This window comes from Syzygium oleosum, unplaced genomic scaffold (assembly GCF_021117445.2).
Source record: "Syzygium oleosum isolate NSW1041296 unplaced genomic scaffold, Sole_v2.1 Sole_v2.05, whole genome shotgun sequence".
NCBI lineage: Eukaryota > Viridiplantae > Streptophyta > Magnoliopsida > Myrtales > Myrtaceae > Syzygium > Syzygium oleosum.
In genome coordinates, this window is record NW_026607489.1 from 4642601 (window position 1) to 4659425 (window position 16825).

The following is a 16825-nucleotide window of genomic DNA, read 5'->3' on the forward strand; positions in this document are numbered from 1 at the left end:
TAATGTCAATGGGCCAAGGGAAAAGGCACATACAGATGTATGAACAAACTCGATTTAACTATAAATTATAGTACGCATATGCATACTGCAATATTCTTTAAAAGATGAGTTTACTCCAAAGACCGTACTCCATATCAACAAAGAAGTGATTAATGAATATACTTTGCTTATTTATGTGATTAAGGAATCTCCAATAAAAGAAGCGACCATCGATATATCTATAATGAGTACTATACATACGTGATTAGGTGCTTCCCAAATAAAGGTACTTTAGTTACTTTATAAAAATGCATGACAATAGTAAACTTTAGAAATAGCAGTGCTTAAGAATTTCCACTTGCATCTTTACCAAAAAAAAAAGAATTTCCACTTGCACCTGTAGAAAAATCCAATACACACATGTCACATTATTCTACTAAAGCATTCTCGGATACTTCCTGCTATGCAGTTGAAGCGTCGATGCTTATACTCAGAATTACTGCATGCTGCAATGCTGAATCCGAAAGCTACGCATCTTATTCGCCCGCCAAAGAAACAATGAAGCTGACTGAACGTGGCTTTAGGAACAGATATCAATTCTTGCCATTGGATTATTTCGAAACGAAGCTACGACGAGCCACTCTCAGTCAATCTGCAGAAACCAAGCTTTCCTTTGAATAAGATTTCCAATAGCTAATCAGTAGCAGTTCGTCTTAATGAGCATCATACTAATGAAAAGAAGAAGAAAAAAAGAAGCAAGGCAACTTATGTTGGATCCAATTTAAAATACTATGGCACCAAAATAGAATTCTTAGTAAACCAACAATAATCAAGAATGTGTATGCACCACAGGCCTTGCGCTAGTTTAATTCTGTACATATATAGATGGGGGATAATTATTAACTATCATCTTGTAGAAAAAAAAAATGATCGATCCCTTTCAATTATAGATTTACCTGTTTTCCGTTTGCGTAAACAACCTTAAAGGTATAACAACTAAACATAAGCCGTTAGTGGTTCATCTTCTCCATGTAAACCCAATTCAAAGAGTTTGTCCCTAATCTGTTGCAGCTGATTTGCAATTCCGCTGATGCTCGTCCGTCTTCTAGGCATACTATATGAACAAGCAATTCCAATATTGTACACCATAACCAAACACTCTTGAAATATGGCATCACTTTCGAAAAGCGATTGCTGGGGACTATCGGGACCTAAATGGCTCTCTCTTTCTCGAAGCAAAACGTTGTCCGTAATTTCGAGTACTCGTTCAGGCAAACCTTCCGCGACAAAACTATGAAGAGTCAAATTGTCTATGAATTTGTCATTGATGGGCCTCAACCCAATGAGCATCTCCAGTAAGAGAATGCCGTAACTATAGACGTCGCCTTCTCTTGAAACCTCGCATCCCATTGCATATTCTGCCACACATTTAGATCATAGTGAAGGTAAAATTAGAGTACGAAGCATAATCAGAATGTAACGTGCATAAGACTATAAGAGCTACTATTAGGTACCCAACTTCACACAGGAGAGAGAGAGAGAGAGAGAGAGAGAGAGAGAGAGAGAGAGAGAGAGAGAGAGAGAGAGAGAGAGAGAGAGAGAGAGAGAGAGAGAGAGAGAGAGAGAGAGAGAGAGAGAGAGAGAGAGAGAGAGAGAGAGAGAGATTACCTGGTGGAGCATAACCAATTGTCCCTCTAAGTCCCACTGAGCTCATCTGATTACCCACAGTTTCGAGGGATGATCCAGGAAGGAATTTTGCCAATCCGAAGTCGCCAACATGTGCTACCATCTTAGCATCTAAGAGGATATTGCTTGGTTTTAGATCACAATGAACAATAGGGATGTGGCACTGGTGATGAAGTTAATCTAATGCAGAAGCAACATCAATAACGATATTTATCCTCTGAATGAAGTTCAATTTTTTTGGATGTTCATTCCCCTGAGATGATGTTGCATTTGGGTGGAGCCACCGTTCCAGACTTCCATTGTCCATGAATTGATACAATAAGGCTTTAAAATCATTTCCTTGATAATCACTACTCGAGCAAACTGCATTAGTGCCTCGCACTAATGACGGACTAAATGAAGCACCTTCATAGCAGTAGTGATTCCATTGTCCTCGAGTATACCCTTGTAAACAGAACCAAAGCTTCCAACACCGATTAAATTCGTTGAAGAAAAACCGTTGGTTGCTTTTAGGAGTGTTTCATAAGATATGTTTGGATGTGAATCATCCATGGAACTTGAAACTGGTTCATTTACTTGCTTTTTCAACCAACAAAGATATATAAAAGCCAAAATAAGAGCTATTCCAAGAACTCCAAAGATAGCAGAAGCGGACAATATCACCATATTGATCCTTTTGCGATTGGAGCTTTTGGAGAAGCAGTTAGGGAGGTGAAATTCTGGCAGTCCACCGCAGAGCTCATTGTTCCCAATAATAAAAGTACCGGTAGTATTCTTAAAGACTCCTTCATGTGGCAGCATACCTTGAAAATTATTGTACGACAAATTCAAAAGTTTCAGGAAACGAAATAGCGCTAAGAATTCTGGAATCTGACCCGATAAATTATTGCGTGAAAGATCTAGTTCTTCAATGCCTCCTAACAATCTGATTGATCGAGGAATCAACCCGTGGAAGAAGTTGCGCCTCAACCTCAGTGATGTCAATGCAGTGCAATCACCTAAATCAATTGGGATTTCACCTACCAACAAATTGTCCGAGATGTCCAAAGCAGTCAAAGCTCTCAATTTGCCAACTTCTGTGGGTAGAACCCCCGTCAAATGGTTACGAGACAAATAGCTAAATAGCTGCCCATAAAAAAAAAGGGAACAAATAGAGTAGCAACATATCGGTTCATTGGCACTTCTATATCATGGCTGTAAAAGTAGGACAATGAGTTCTCTTGCTGATTTTTTGTTTGTTGCTTTTAAATGAAACTGATTGTTTGTGGTAGCACTCCTCTTACCTGATGATTTGTTCTGTTGGAAGAGGAACCGCAAGAAAGTGATATTTACAACTATATGCCGTGCACGTGTACATTGGGGGCTGATTTGTTCTTGGCTTTTGTTGCTTTAGCTTGATTTTGTTGTTTGATCTGATTCAGGGCTGATTTTGTTGGTTGTTTTGATATTCGCGAAAATGGAGGATCTCGTGGCTTTGTTTGAGCCCATTGCATTGTCTCCGTCGGAGTCTTCGATAATATTGCTACTCCTGGTTTTCTCATGTTTGCTTTAAGCTGGTTTGGTTTTGTTGTCTCTGTTTTTTCTCTCTTTTGACTGTTCTCCTATCGGCTCTACTATAGCTCATAGCATCTGAATATATTTTACTCGTATTCTTGCAATGCAAAGGAAAAGAGGCAATAGATTCTAAGAAGCAAATGTGATTTGGTATGTTAACCTATATTGGCATATTGTATTGGGCTACATAGCTTAGCTGGGTCAAAGCTGATGTGATTGGTTCCATCTTTTTCCTCTCCTTGCTTTTAGTCGTGGGGCTTGGGTTTTTGAGGATGGGAATGAATGGGGCAATCAAGAGTCCAAAACCCCTCTTTTGTCTTCTGGTCTTGGGAGTTGCACCAGGTGTTATTTGCTTTTTTAGAAAATACCCTGTGGGAGAATTATGGCTTCATTCAAAATGATTGATTATTTGAATGCAGTGATACCTGCTTAGAATCATGCATTTGTGGAAAGTCATGTGTATTGTTCTTTGCACGTTGCGGGTGCTGGAAGCACTCCACTTCATTATGCTGCTTGTGGTGGAAGTGTGCAGTGTTGTCAGGTATTTTGTGGTAGCTAAAAGATAAATAGCATCCAATATCATTCTTTATTTTGCTCATGTCACTTACATAAATGTTTTTTTTTGTGGTGGAAGTGTGCAGTTGTGGACAGTGAACCAATTTGGAACACCTACGTTGCACCTTTGTTTCTTTACTTCTATTAGATTTATCACTGAAAGTGAACTTCAACATTTTTCCTCTATATTTCATTTACCTTCGTTGCTTTACTTAATTAAGATTGCTTGCTTCACAGTCATTATGTATCCTTTAGAAGCTGAATATATTAACATTTAATGTGGACACAATGTCACTAATTTTGTGTCTAATTCCAGACAATTTGTGTTTTGTAGAAGAATAGCTTTGAGCAATTCTGCATAAGTTATGCAAATGAGAGGTTGCAACAACATTTCAACCGGCATTTGTTAAAACTAGAGCAGGAAGTGAGCATCTCACATGGACCGTGTCTTTAGTTTTGTTTAGTATTTTATATGATGGGGATTGTCGTTAAAAGCAGGATATTCTTTTTTGATTCAAATCTGTCGTCATTATTTATTGTGAAAGATTATTGTGCAAGATTATTTATTCTCTCATTATGTGTACTATAAAAAAAATATTTATGTCAATTCTTGTAGAAAATGTAGATGAATGTATTTCATTTTCATATTATTATAATATTTTGATGTTATTAATTGCTTAATCAATGTTAAATATAAATTCCAAAAATTAATTTTGCTTTTAATTAGGTTTAAAATCAAAAAATAAAATAAATTATTTTATCGTACGATCACAAATTACAAAAGTTCATTGCAAAAATAAAATTTCGTCGCTAATTTTGTCCCTAAACGATAATCGTCGCAGAGTTCGCCGCTAAAGAATTAATAAAAAATCGTCGCTAAATTCGATCATAAATAATGTTGATGGCAAATGTAAAAAATTTGGTGGCAAATTAGCGACGAATTTTGCCATGAATAAGTTCGCTGCAAATTACTGACCAAAATTTTTTTTTTGGCAAATTAGCGACGAATTTTGCGACGAATATAGTTCGCAGCAAATTTGCGACGAATAATTAGCGACAAAATTTGCGACTAAATTTGTGACGAAATTTGTGTCGATATTTGCGACGAATTTTGCGACTACATTTGCAACGGAATTTGCGACGAATTTTGTGACGAATTGTTTGCAACAAATTTTGCGACGGATTTTGCGACGAATTTTTCGACAAAATTTGCAACGAATTTTGCTACGAATTATTTGTGACGAATTTTGCGACGAACTTTGCGACGGATAGTGTTCGTGGCTAATTTGCGACGAATTTTTTTTCCGTCGGAAATTTACGACGAAAATTAATATTTTCCGTCGCAAAAATTTGCGACGACCTAGTAGCGACGGAATTTTTTCCGTCGCTAAATTCGTCGCAAAAATGATTTGCGATGGATTTTTGCGATTTTTTCGTCGCAAAAAACATGTTTTTTTGTAGTGTATTAACAGACAGACTACAGAAAAAAAAAATTGAAAAGCTTAGCAATTCTGCAGCAGTCATACTTATTTTTAAATCGGGTATAGCAAAAACAGTTGTTTTGGTCAGACGCAAGAACGGTTTAAGCCTATAGGACACCGGTAGAAACTACTAGGTCACATCGTGCTTTATCGTACCTCTCGTATTATATCAGATGTTATTTTCTCATGAACAATTTGAAGTAAGATCAAGCATGTATACTTGGATGGAACCCGTAATTGGATGCTCATTCTTGCCACCTATCATTAGACAGAACATGAGAATTTAAGTAAAGCTGAAAGTAACAGCAGCATGAAAATGGTCCTGGTGCCAACCTAAATTTGCTACCTCGCTGCAACATACCATGCACTTATCTTATGAATTACCAATTGAGAGGCCACTTCAGGGCAACTTATGCATGACCAGATGATATTAATTAAAAATGTCTTGTGCAAGAATTCTGGATATAACAGATGTTAATAAATGACAATTGAATTTTCTGGTTAGAATGGTTTCATGCATTGAAGATCCAAGCTCGAAAAGGAAATTTTGTCTAAGGTACCGTTTTTTCAAAGGATATCCCCTTCCTGCAAAGTGTCATGCAGTCGAACTTCCCTTAGGCAACTGATGTGAATGATACAACATCTAAATTGAATCGTTTCATGCTATGACATATTCTATATAGTTCAATGAGGTTGGAAACGAACCTTCTCTGCAAGCTGTATATGTCTGTTCTAAAAGCTTAAACTGTTAGATGAAGGCGTGGTTTAATATTTAATTACTCTAACACTCCCCGCACGCTTAGTATAATCTTTTTGCTTACTAAGCATGGACATATTTAATTGGGAAGGCAAATGGGGCCCGGAAAGATTTGAACTCAGAACCTCTTACTCTGATACCATATGAGATTTTAGTAGGACCACTGTCATGCGTGGTTTAATATTAATTACTGTAACAGTATACTCTTACAAAACCAAGCCTGTGCTGTGAGGTCATCAATCTGTCTCTTTGCAAGTTCCCGACTAAAAATTCAACAGAGGAACTTAAAAAAGTGAATGTCATTTTGATATCTCCATTTATATATTCTCACTAAATTAGATCGATCTCACGTGCAGCTTAGAGGCATAAGAGGACCAATATAAACATAATAAGTGTCCCTATTTGAGGCATCATCAACAAAATTTCGTCCGCATGCTCATGGGGAGAAAGCAATCTGACAGAGCATAGATTGTAATAGAATCTTAGCCTTTCACTTCAAAAATGTCAGTTGGGTGAGTCTCCTCTAGAAACTCCATAAGAGATTTTAGGATTTGCAAGATCTTCATTCGTCTAAGAGTATGTATTAAAAATCGAAAGGTGAATGAAGATAGGGGAAGACATGTAAAAAGCGACAGGAATGCCATGGTAAGGCATACTTGACGACAGAGTAACTGTACTTTCAAACTCTTTAAATTTAGAAACTTTTTCCACGCTATAATCACTATTTTTTAGAGAAGTAGGCCTAAGCATATAGGTGGCTAGTGATTTATACCTTTAAAAGTTGCTTATCCATGTGATTAAACGAATCCCCTTCTAAAAAAATGATAACGATATATCTATGACTAGTTTTATGAGTAAGTGCTTAGGTGCTTTCCCATAATAGAAAAAAAGGTGATATAGTAACTTTACCAAAATGCGAAAATTAAAGTAGACATAAGCAAACTTCAGAAATAGCAGTGCTGATTAATTTGCACTTGCACCCTTAGGAAAATGCAATCCACTCAAGTTACACAATTCCCCAACTTCCTACCGTGCACATCAACCGTCAATACGTATCCTTGAATTACCCCATGCTGGAATGCTGAATCTAAAAGCTACACGTCAATATCGCCCATAGCTGACTGAACATAGCTTTAGGAACAGAGATCAGTTCTTGACATTGGATAATTTCACATTGGATAATTTCGAAACAAAGCAACGGTGGGCCATTCCTAGTCAATCTGCAGAAACCAAGCTTCCTTTTGAATAAGATTTCCAATAGCTAATTAACTGCAATTCGTCTTGATGAGCATCGTGCATATGAAAAAAAAAAAAAAGCAAGGCAATTTATCTTCTATTCATCTTAAAATACTATGGCACCGAAACTGGCTAGAAGTGAACCAACGATGCTCAAAACTCTGTGTGCACCACAGGCTTTGTGCTAATTTAAATATGTATACAGAAGGGATAGTAAACAACTATCATCTTAAGAAAAAAATGTTTAGATTTTACCTGTCTGCTTCCGTTTGCGTAAACAACTCTCAATGTATAACAGCTAAATATAAGCTGTGAGTAGTTCATCTTGTCCATATAAACCCAATGCAAAGAGTTTCTCCTTAATCTGATTCAGCTGATTTGCGACTCCTCTTATGCTCATCCGTCTTTTAGGCTCTTCGTTCGAACAGGCAACTCCAACATTATACACCATAACCAAACTCTCTTGAAATATGCCATGGCTATCGGAAAGCCACTCATTAGGACTATGGGGGCCTAATTGGCTCTCTCTTTCATTAAGCAAAATGTTGTCCGTAATTTCGAGCACTCGTTCAGGCAAAGCTTTTGCGACAAAACTATGAAGAGTCAAATTGTCTCTAAATGAATCATCAGTGGGACTCAACCCAGTGAACATCTCCAATAAGAGAATGCCATAACTATAGACGTCGCCTTCTCTTGAAACCTCACATCCCATTGCATATTCTGCCACACATTTAGATTATAGTGCAGGTCAGATTGGAGTACGGATCATCAAATCAAAATGTAACCTGCATTAGACTATAAGAGTTATATATTAAATTATGTCTCGAGTTTGAGTTCCCGTGCAATTTCCCATTTTGGATTAGAATTCTTATCTCAAAGTACACGCACAAATTCACGTGAAAAGAAAAATATGAAAAGTTTGACCGAGACAATGAACTCTTGCAAAAGTGAAGGACTTCCCTTCTTGGACGTACAAAAGATACGGGTGAGGCCAAGGAAGTATGAGAAAACGAAAGAAAATGTAGTGTTTTGCCGCATATAAAAAGAAAAAGAAAGCGTGGGTTTTCTTTCCCTTAGCGAAGAAGGAGCCGCACGGTGAGCTAGCTGCGCAAGTACGAACGCAAAGCAAAAGAAGCATACGTTGTGTTGGACAGATGTACGAAGAGCTTCGAACACGGACGGATTTATGTTGTCAAATTTTACATCCAATTAAGTTGTTTATTTGTAAATACTTTAAGCTTGGGTATAATTTAGATGTGGAAAACACTCGAATATGTGAGCGATTGTAACTCTAATTCTTGGATTATAATATATTATTTATTGTTAGCTCTCTCTGTGAACGTAGGCACTGACACTCAAACCGAATCACATTAATTTTTCATGTCATTTATTGTTTCTAGTTTAATTCTTTGAAAAGATCCTAGTTAGCTTCCGTGTTAATTTTACAACGTTATCATTAGCTACCAAACTTCGCTGAGAGAGAGAGAGAGAGAGAGAGAGAGAGAGAGAGAGAGAGAGAGAGAGAGAGAGAGAGAGAGAGAGAGAGAGAGAGAGAGAGAGAGAGAGAGAGAGAGAGAGAGAGAGAGAGAGAGAGAGAGATTACCTGGTGGAGCATAACCAATTGTCCCTCTAAGACCCACTGAGCTCATCTGATTATCTACAGTCTCGAGGGATGATCCAAGAAGGAATTTCGCCAATCCAAAGTCCCCAACATGTGCGACCATCTCGGCATCTAAGAGGATATTACTTGGCTTTAGATCACAATGAATGATGGGGATGTGGCACTGGTGATGAAGATAATCCAGTGCGGAAGCAACATCAATAGCAATATTTATCCTCTGAATGAAATTCAACTTTTTCATAAGCTCATTCCCATGAAATGATGTTGCCTTTGGGTGGAGCCATTGCTCCAGGCTTCCATTTTCCATGAATTGATAAACTAAGGCCTTAAAATCATTTCCTTGATAATCACTACCTGAACAAACTGTTAATATCTTCAAAAGATTTCGATGTTTGATATTCTTTAATGCCTCACACTCAGCTATGAAGCTCTTCAAAGCACCATGACGAACTAAATGAAGCACCTTCACAGCGGCAACGGCTCCATTGTCCTCAAGTATCCCCTTGTAAACAGAACCAAAGCTTCCAACACCGATCAAGTTTGTTGAAGAAAAACCATTGGTTGCTTTTAGGAGTGTTCCATAAGATACGTTCAAACCTACGTTCAAACCTAAATCATCCATTGAACTTGAAGCTGGTTCATTTACTTTCTTCTTCGACCAACAATAGTAGGTGAAAGCAAGAATAAGAGATATTCCAAGAATTCCAAAAGTAACAGAAGCAGAAAATATCGCTAAATTGACCTTTTTGCGATTGGATCTTTTGGTGATGCAATTGGGTAGGTGAAATTTTGGCAATCCACCGCAGAGCTCATTATTCCCAACAATATAAGTACCGGTGGCATTCTTAAAGACTCCTTCACGTGGCAGCATGCCTTCAAATTTATTGTATGATAAATTCAGAAGTTTCAAGAAACGAAATACCGATAAAAATTCTGGAATTTGACCCGACAAATTGTTGTGTGAAAGATCTAGTTCTTCAATGCCTCCTAACGATCTGATTGATTGAGGAATCGACCCTTGGAAGAAGTTGCCCCCCATTCTCAATGATGTCAATGCAGTGCAATCACCTAAACTAGTTGGGATTTCACCTACCAATAAATTGTCCGAGATGTCCAAAGCAGTCAAAGCTCTTAAGTTGCCAACTTCTGTGGGTAGAATCCCAGTCAGATGGTTACGAGACAAATTCAGAATAATCGCTAATGATGAGAGACCTATAAGCTGTGGGGGTATGGCACCACTCAAATTGTTGTCAGACAGGTCAAGCAGATTAAGAGACTGGCAGTTTGATAGATGTGAAGGAATTTGCCCATGAAAGTGATTCCCACTAAGATATAGTGCAATCAACTTGGTTAGATTTCCCAAAGAAGATGGGATAGTCCCCTCCAAGTTGCTATAACTTAAGTGCAATATCCCTAGATTTTGTAGATTCCCCAAATTTGAGGGAATAACACCTGAAAGCGGGTTGAGCCCCATGACGAATAATCTTAGGTTGACAAAATTCCCTATTTCTTCTGGAATCTCACCGGATATTCGATTATCGCTTAAAGTAAATGTTGTGAGAGTGGTGGATAAATTACCTATGCATTTTGGTAGCACCCCACCAAACTTGTTCTCGTGAATGCCCACGTACAGCAATTTGGTGCTGTTAGTTAACGAGCAAAGGAAGCTCAAGTCTTCAGGTTTTCCACTTCCAAGCTGATTAATATAGACTTGAAGCCAACTAAGCTTATGCGAATTTTCTAAAGAAGGCACTTTCCCTGAAAATCTGTTGTCTCCAAGCTGAAGCTTATCTAGCTTTGTCCAATTCGATATCGAGGGAGGAATCGGCCCCTCAAGTTGGTTCCCGAGAACGCTAAAAAATTCAATATTTGGGAGTTTGAGGCCTATGTTTACAGGAAGAGTCCCCTGTATTCGGTTGTTTCCGGCATCAAACTGAACTAGCGAAGAGAGATTGAGTAAAGAAGATGGAATTGTACCCGACAATTTGTTTCCTGCAAAGGCAATGATTTGAAAGTTTGTCAGGTGGCCTAGGACTTGTAGAATGCTCCCGCCCAAGTTGTTCCGAGATAAATAAAGGATCTCTAGTGAAGATAAGTTCCCTATGGAGGAAGGCACAATCCCAGTGAGATTATTAGAAGTTAAATAAAAAAACCGTAGCTTGGATAATGAACCGACTTCAGTAGGAATTTCTCCACTTAGTTGGTTGTATTGAAGGACGAGGCCAACAAGGTTAGAGCAGGCCGATATGTTTTTGGGAATTTCACCGGCCAATGAATTGTTGTCTAGTCGTAAGACACGAAGGCGGCGTAGCTGGCTGACTTGCTGAGGGATTTCATGACCGAAACTGTTGTTTTGGAGCCATAATTCCCTTAAGAAGCTGAGATTCCCAATATGAGGTGATATTGATCCGAAAAGTCCTTGTGATCGCAAGTCCACGGCCGTGACCCTCTGGTGTCTCCAGCTGCACGTAACGCCATACCACCGGCAAAACCCAATGCTGTTGTTCCATGAGTTGAGCACGCCCAAAGGATCTCCAGCTATGCCGGCCTTAAATGCGAGCAGCGCTAGTCGGTCTGTTTCGTTGGTGGTGGAGGAAACTTGGTTAAAGTACATTGCAAGAGCAATACCAAGAAGCAAGCGGCACGATTGAAACTCTGCAAAACTCATGCTTACGAGTTTCATGACTCCAAAGCCCAAGGAAGCGGGTGCATATGAAAGCAAGGCAAGAAGAAACAAAGAGATCGTTGAAGTAGATAATGTGGACCTCAGTAATCATGGAACTGCGAAGCCGGCCAACCCCTTCGTCCACCATTTGCTCAGCCTCTTAAAAGGATATCGTCTGGCCATATATGCAAGAGAGTAAATCTGATGCATACCCATCTGCCAGTGTCGTGGGGCCGTACTCTTGCTTGGACCCAGTCCGCCCGGGATCCCACGCGGATCAGATCAATCACAACCATCGATCCGCAGATGCCACAAATTTCGATGCTTATGATTGCGCACCGTCTGCCACACTAATATCTTCATGAATTATTTGAAACTACAGTAGGGGCATTAATAAAGTAATTTATTACTGCTCTGCATGAAAGCTCCATCGCACCAAATTCAGAGACAACCACCATATACACTCTTGTGGCCAACCTCCAATTATGGATATGGTCCCTAATAGAATTTAACTCTATTAAAGAATACATGTCTATGCCTGGCACATTTTTCTCCTCCGAGTGGTTGGGGCTAAATGTGACATATGAAGCTTCTTTCCATTGCTTTTTCAACAACTGGTGCGGCCTCTTCTTGACTCTCGGATCTTTCTCTGCTTGATTGTAAATTACAGGGCAAAAGGCACTGCTCCATAGCATCAAACTACGTTAGATCCAAATGTAAAAATTAAAACCCAATTGGATGCCTCGCCTACACAGGCAATTCTATTCGCCTCCAGAATCTTCACTAAGATCATCATCAACTTGTTCTTTCCACATTGTTCTTTATTGGACGTCACCTATCTAACCATCAATTTGGTCGAGATAGGTAGCATGGAAAAGTCAATATGAGTCGATAGAAAGCCACAGAATTATGGCATTGTAAAAACGGGTAATCCTTACTTCTCATTTTCGTCTTCCACTTGTTGAAATGAGTACATCTCCATTACATTTGCAAGAAAAACAAAACTTCAAAACAGAAGATAAGATTCTTTAATTATAATCTTCACTTTCATCATGATCCATGGAAAAAGCAGCAAAAAACTCGGTTATTTAAAAAATAAAAATAATAAAGAAAATATATAAGAAAAAATGTGCTATTCACTATTCTACCTATGGGATGTTGCAGAGGAATTTATTTACAAAATATCATTTCTTAAAAAGAAGATCGAACTTTATAATAACCTTCATTATCAGTGGTTGAATACTGTCAAATAGAATTTCCAGAACCATGGTACTCCTTCGAGAATGAATATCAAGAAATCAATTTATGAAATTTCATCGCAAATGAAACCTTAAAGTTGTCATTGTAAGTCTCTTTCCAGCATTTTATATAGCAAAAGGCAAGACATTGTCACGATGTCAATACATAAATGGACAAACTACCCTTTGACTTATTTAATAGGGATAAGTACACTAGAAGTCCTAAAACTTATCACGAAAGTGCAATTGAGTCCTAAAACTTTCAAAAAGTGCAAACAAGTCCTAAAACTTGTCACGAAAGTGCACTTGAGTCCTAAAACTTTCAAAAAGTGCAAACAAGTCCTAAAACTTGTCACGAAAGTGCAAACAAGTTCTAAAACTTTCAAAATGTACAATCAATGAAAGGACTTGATTGAACCAATTTGACAAGTTTTAGGACTTGTTTGCACTTTCGTGACAAGTTTTAGGACTTGTTTGCACTTTTTGAAAGTTTTAGGACTCAAGTGCACTTTCGTGACAAGTTTTAGGACTTGTTTGCACTTTTTGAAAGTTTTAGGACTCAATTGCACTTTCGTGACAAGTTTTAGGACTTTGAATGCACTTATCCCTATTTAATAAAAGGAATCGTCAAAGGTGCAGAGTAAAGATTACCATGGTTTTTTCCCAAATTGTTCCATGACTTTCCTATATGTAAATGTTAGGTTGGATAATCTGCACGGGTGATTGCAATAAGAAAGCGAGAGAGAGAGACGTACAACCACCGCAATGAATAAGAGAGAGAGAGAGAGACGTACAACCACTGCAATAGATAAAATTGATCACAAAGGTCTGTCCCAACATTATGAGGAAGAAGCAGTGGGGATCTCCAAAGCTTGAAAATCAGGAGCTGAGCACATCGGCTGCTTATTCCGATAAGGGTTTTGTTAACAGGACGCGTTTTTAAAATATCCAATTAAGAAAAACTTGCCATTCTCAATATAAGTATCTCGAGGCACTCACTAAAAAAAATTATTTTGATTAAGGTCAATTTTTTTTGTCGGTGTTCATAATGTCGGTTTTGATCAAAGCGGTGTTATATATATACCTCTCTATTATAGAAGGAACAAAAACAAAATCAAATGCCAAAATCGTTTCCCTCCTTCCACAGAAAATGAACAGAGAAATTAATGGGTTTGTAATTTTAACTTCTACTCTGAACAATTTCTAATGGGTGGTGTAGAATTCTCCTGGCGTTAAGATTAGTGTTAAGCATTTACATTCTTAGCCACAGACATACCGGAAACATTAAAACCTAGCTAGCATTTTCCCTCTAATATTCACTAAAGGGGATTTAATAATCATATTTGTCGACATAACTCTATTTATGCTCGTATTATGCAATTGACTATTTTTATCGTATAATAACGAGTAATAATTATTTGACACAATTAATGCAAAATACTTACTTATATCTATAATCGTATTAGGTTATGTTATGTTTAACGAGCCAAATAGAGTTTTCACCAATGATAATATGACATGCGGCACCACATCACGAACATAGACATAAACACGTGTCGGCGACATGACGCAACCGCACGAACAACCACCGATAAATGACAGTTAAAGTAATCATTCGACACCGGCGAAGCTGATCTCACCGATCTTTTTTCATGGGCGAACTTTTTTGTCGGGCAATATATGCTGCGGTAGCCGTCGCTGATGTAAATTTATATACATCTGGGTGTATTCGTTTTTGTTGCGGGGAGGACATCCTTGCCTTGAAAAGTTGCTCCTTGTGATCAACTTATGCTATAATCTCCACTACCGACCCGAAGTGCCCCGCATAAACCAAAAATTTGCAAGAAGTGTGGAAAATTAGGTGATAATGAAGGTTCATCTAGCTTCGCTGGCATACAGTAAAGAGAACCACCACTAGCCCATCGATGCATGAGATAATGAGTAACATGGAAGAACCCTGAACAATGCGTGGAAGCTCTTCCAATTGCAATGGTATAGCTAATAAAATTGTTGATGCTTTCGATTGCTGGAGCATATCGTTCCTTCTGGATGCTCCTGGCTATACTTGGTCCTCCGACAAACCTCTGAAACTTCATACCATTGCAGGACGATATACACTCATCTCCAATGAACTGAAATAAACATACATAATAGAGTTTATCTGCATAGGTAAAAATGTGTAGAAAATGGTCACAGAAACGAGTTTGCATTTCATTTTTTAAAAGGAACTTTGAGGGTCCTCTCACCTTGTGACTTTGACGTTGCAGCAGATGAAGGCAGATTCTACATCTCCAAAACAAAATCTGAAACCTTGGATTGAAAGGTAAGTCGGTCAGTAACTTTTTGAGGCGACTCAGAAACATGGACATGGCCTTTCGTTTTTCAGTGTTAGTATTTGACCCAAGTGATCCTGAAAGTAACATAATTTGAACTTCCGTTTTTGTCTGGGAAGGTGGCTGCCGATCAAGATGCTTCATTTAATTAAAGCATCCATGCAGTATTGGAAGCGCAGCACGACCCATGAACAAGTAATCTAAGAGTGGCTGTACAACTAAGATTACGAAGTTTGTCAATTTACTCCTTATAATGCAACTACTTACAGTCGAATCTGTCTTGACCCATTTGCTTCCATCGCTAATTTCTTCCCTGTTGTTTTCTTCCTCTACTGATTTTGGCATTGGTTTATCCTCCATGTATTTCTTGACCAATGAAGCTCGAGATGCATTTTGTCCTTAAAGCTGTAACATGAGAAGGAAGGGTTAGCTAATTAATTTGACTTCTTTTAAATTAAAACTTTGTGCTGAGAATTGTTCTCTAAATTGGCAACGCAAGTGTACATATCGAACAAGTAAAAAAGTGATGAATTAAAGTAGTATTCCCACAAAGATTGTAGACAAATTAATCAAATTACTTACTAAAGGTGAACAATTCTTAACTTTATCTAACCAATTAAAGATTTAATAAAGCAATCGAAATTCTAAAGAAAACTAAATTAACCTATTAAGATTGAAATTTCTGAAGGCTAAATTAACCAAGGCAGCAAACCAAAACTGAAAATAAAAATTCACAAACTAAACCTAGAAATTTCGAACATAAAGAAACAAGGAGCAATGGACTTTGATCAAGAATTAAAAACGTTAGAGCATCAGATTTCACTTAACCAATCAAGATTAATTAACCAAGCTCGTCATGCAATCAAATTGAAATCATAGTGTGATGATAGAACTTCCTAATTTAAATTACTATCATTGGTCCGGTATAGCAACCCTACTTAGATTTAGCAACCCACACTTGGTCCATGTGAATTAAAGTAGACCTAAGTGCATTAAAATCTATGAATGTTCCTAGATTCAATAAATCACCCTCGATTTACCTACTACTGAAACCACACAAACAACCTAATGTATCTCCATCTAAGTTAAATTCATGGCTATATATCATAAAGCACTCGCATAGAATCTCCTTTCGATTTCAGCATGCAACAAAAATCATTCAAGTGGTGATCAAGCACTTAAAAGCATTAAGAACATGATATATAACTCACACATATGAGATCTAGAATTGCATAAACAAGTCTTGAAAATTAATCAATCATAGTTAAGCTACATCGTAGCTCTAACAACAAGTAGTCTAGAACATAATGAACATTAAACTAAAAACAATAACTAAACTAAACATGATGAAGAACTAGAACAGATTCACCAAGAATAATTCAGGCTTGATTTTTAAGTTGCCTCCTTCTTCTTCTTCTTCTTTTTCTCTCCCTTGATTTTCTGAAATCACGTTTAATGGCCTTTATATAGACCTTCTCTTGCTTTCCAAGAAACCTTAATCACACTAGAATAGGATTGCAATTAAAGGTTCTTCCAAATTAGGACTCCTCCCAATAATAAACTCCTTTTTTAGCTTGGATTTTGATTTTCTTCCCAAAATAGGCTTGATCCTTCATGATTTCAGATTTGCATGGCTTTGATCTCCAATTTGGTAAGCTTCTACATGGTTTAGGAACAATTGGATTGTTTTGGATACTTTCACGCGGCTTAGGAGGACAAA

General features: G+C 37.8%; 2 protein-coding genes and 1 long non-coding RNA gene across 4 annotated transcripts; 1 reads left to right on the plus strand and 2 right to left on the minus strand.

Annotated features, from left to right (window-relative positions):
- Positions 1-643: 643 nt before the first annotated feature.
- Positions 644-2026, minus strand: LOC115685662 (probable LRR receptor-like serine/threonine-protein kinase At3g47570). The gene is made up of 2 exons (XM_056311130.1): positions 1648-2026; positions 644-1397 (listed from the first exon to the last, which is right to left on the minus strand). Exons 1-2 carry the CDS (start codon positions 1766-1768, stop codon positions 976-978), a joined length of 543 nt encoding a protein of 180 aa, XP_056167105.1. The 5' UTR covers positions 1769-2026; the 3' UTR covers positions 644-975.
- A 761-nt stretch (positions 2027-2787) lies between these two features.
- On the plus strand, positions 2788-4084 carry LOC130138105 (uncharacterized). Its single transcript, XR_008816510.1, has 2 exons — positions 2788-3760; positions 3854-4084. It is a non-coding gene; the product is annotated as an uncharacterized LOC130138105 (long non-coding RNA).
- A 2590-nt stretch (positions 4085-6674) lies between these two features.
- LOC115663496 (probable LRR receptor-like serine/threonine-protein kinase At3g47570) lies at positions 6675-11855 on the minus strand. Of its 2 annotated transcripts, none has more exons than XM_056311128.1 (3): positions 11544-11855; positions 8852-11443; positions 6675-7968 (listed from the first exon to the last, which is right to left on the minus strand). In XM_056311128.1, exons 1-3 carry the CDS (start codon positions 11680-11682, stop codon positions 7547-7549), a joined length of 3153 nt encoding a protein of 1050 aa, XP_056167103.1. In that variant the 5' UTR covers positions 11683-11855; the 3' UTR covers positions 6675-7546. The 2 variants fall into 2 exon arrangements, with proteins under 2 accessions (XP_056167103.1, XP_056167104.1); XM_056311129.1 differs by having other exon boundaries at positions 8852-11524; positions 11635-11853.
- Between the last annotated feature and the right edge of the window lie 4970 nt (positions 11856-16825).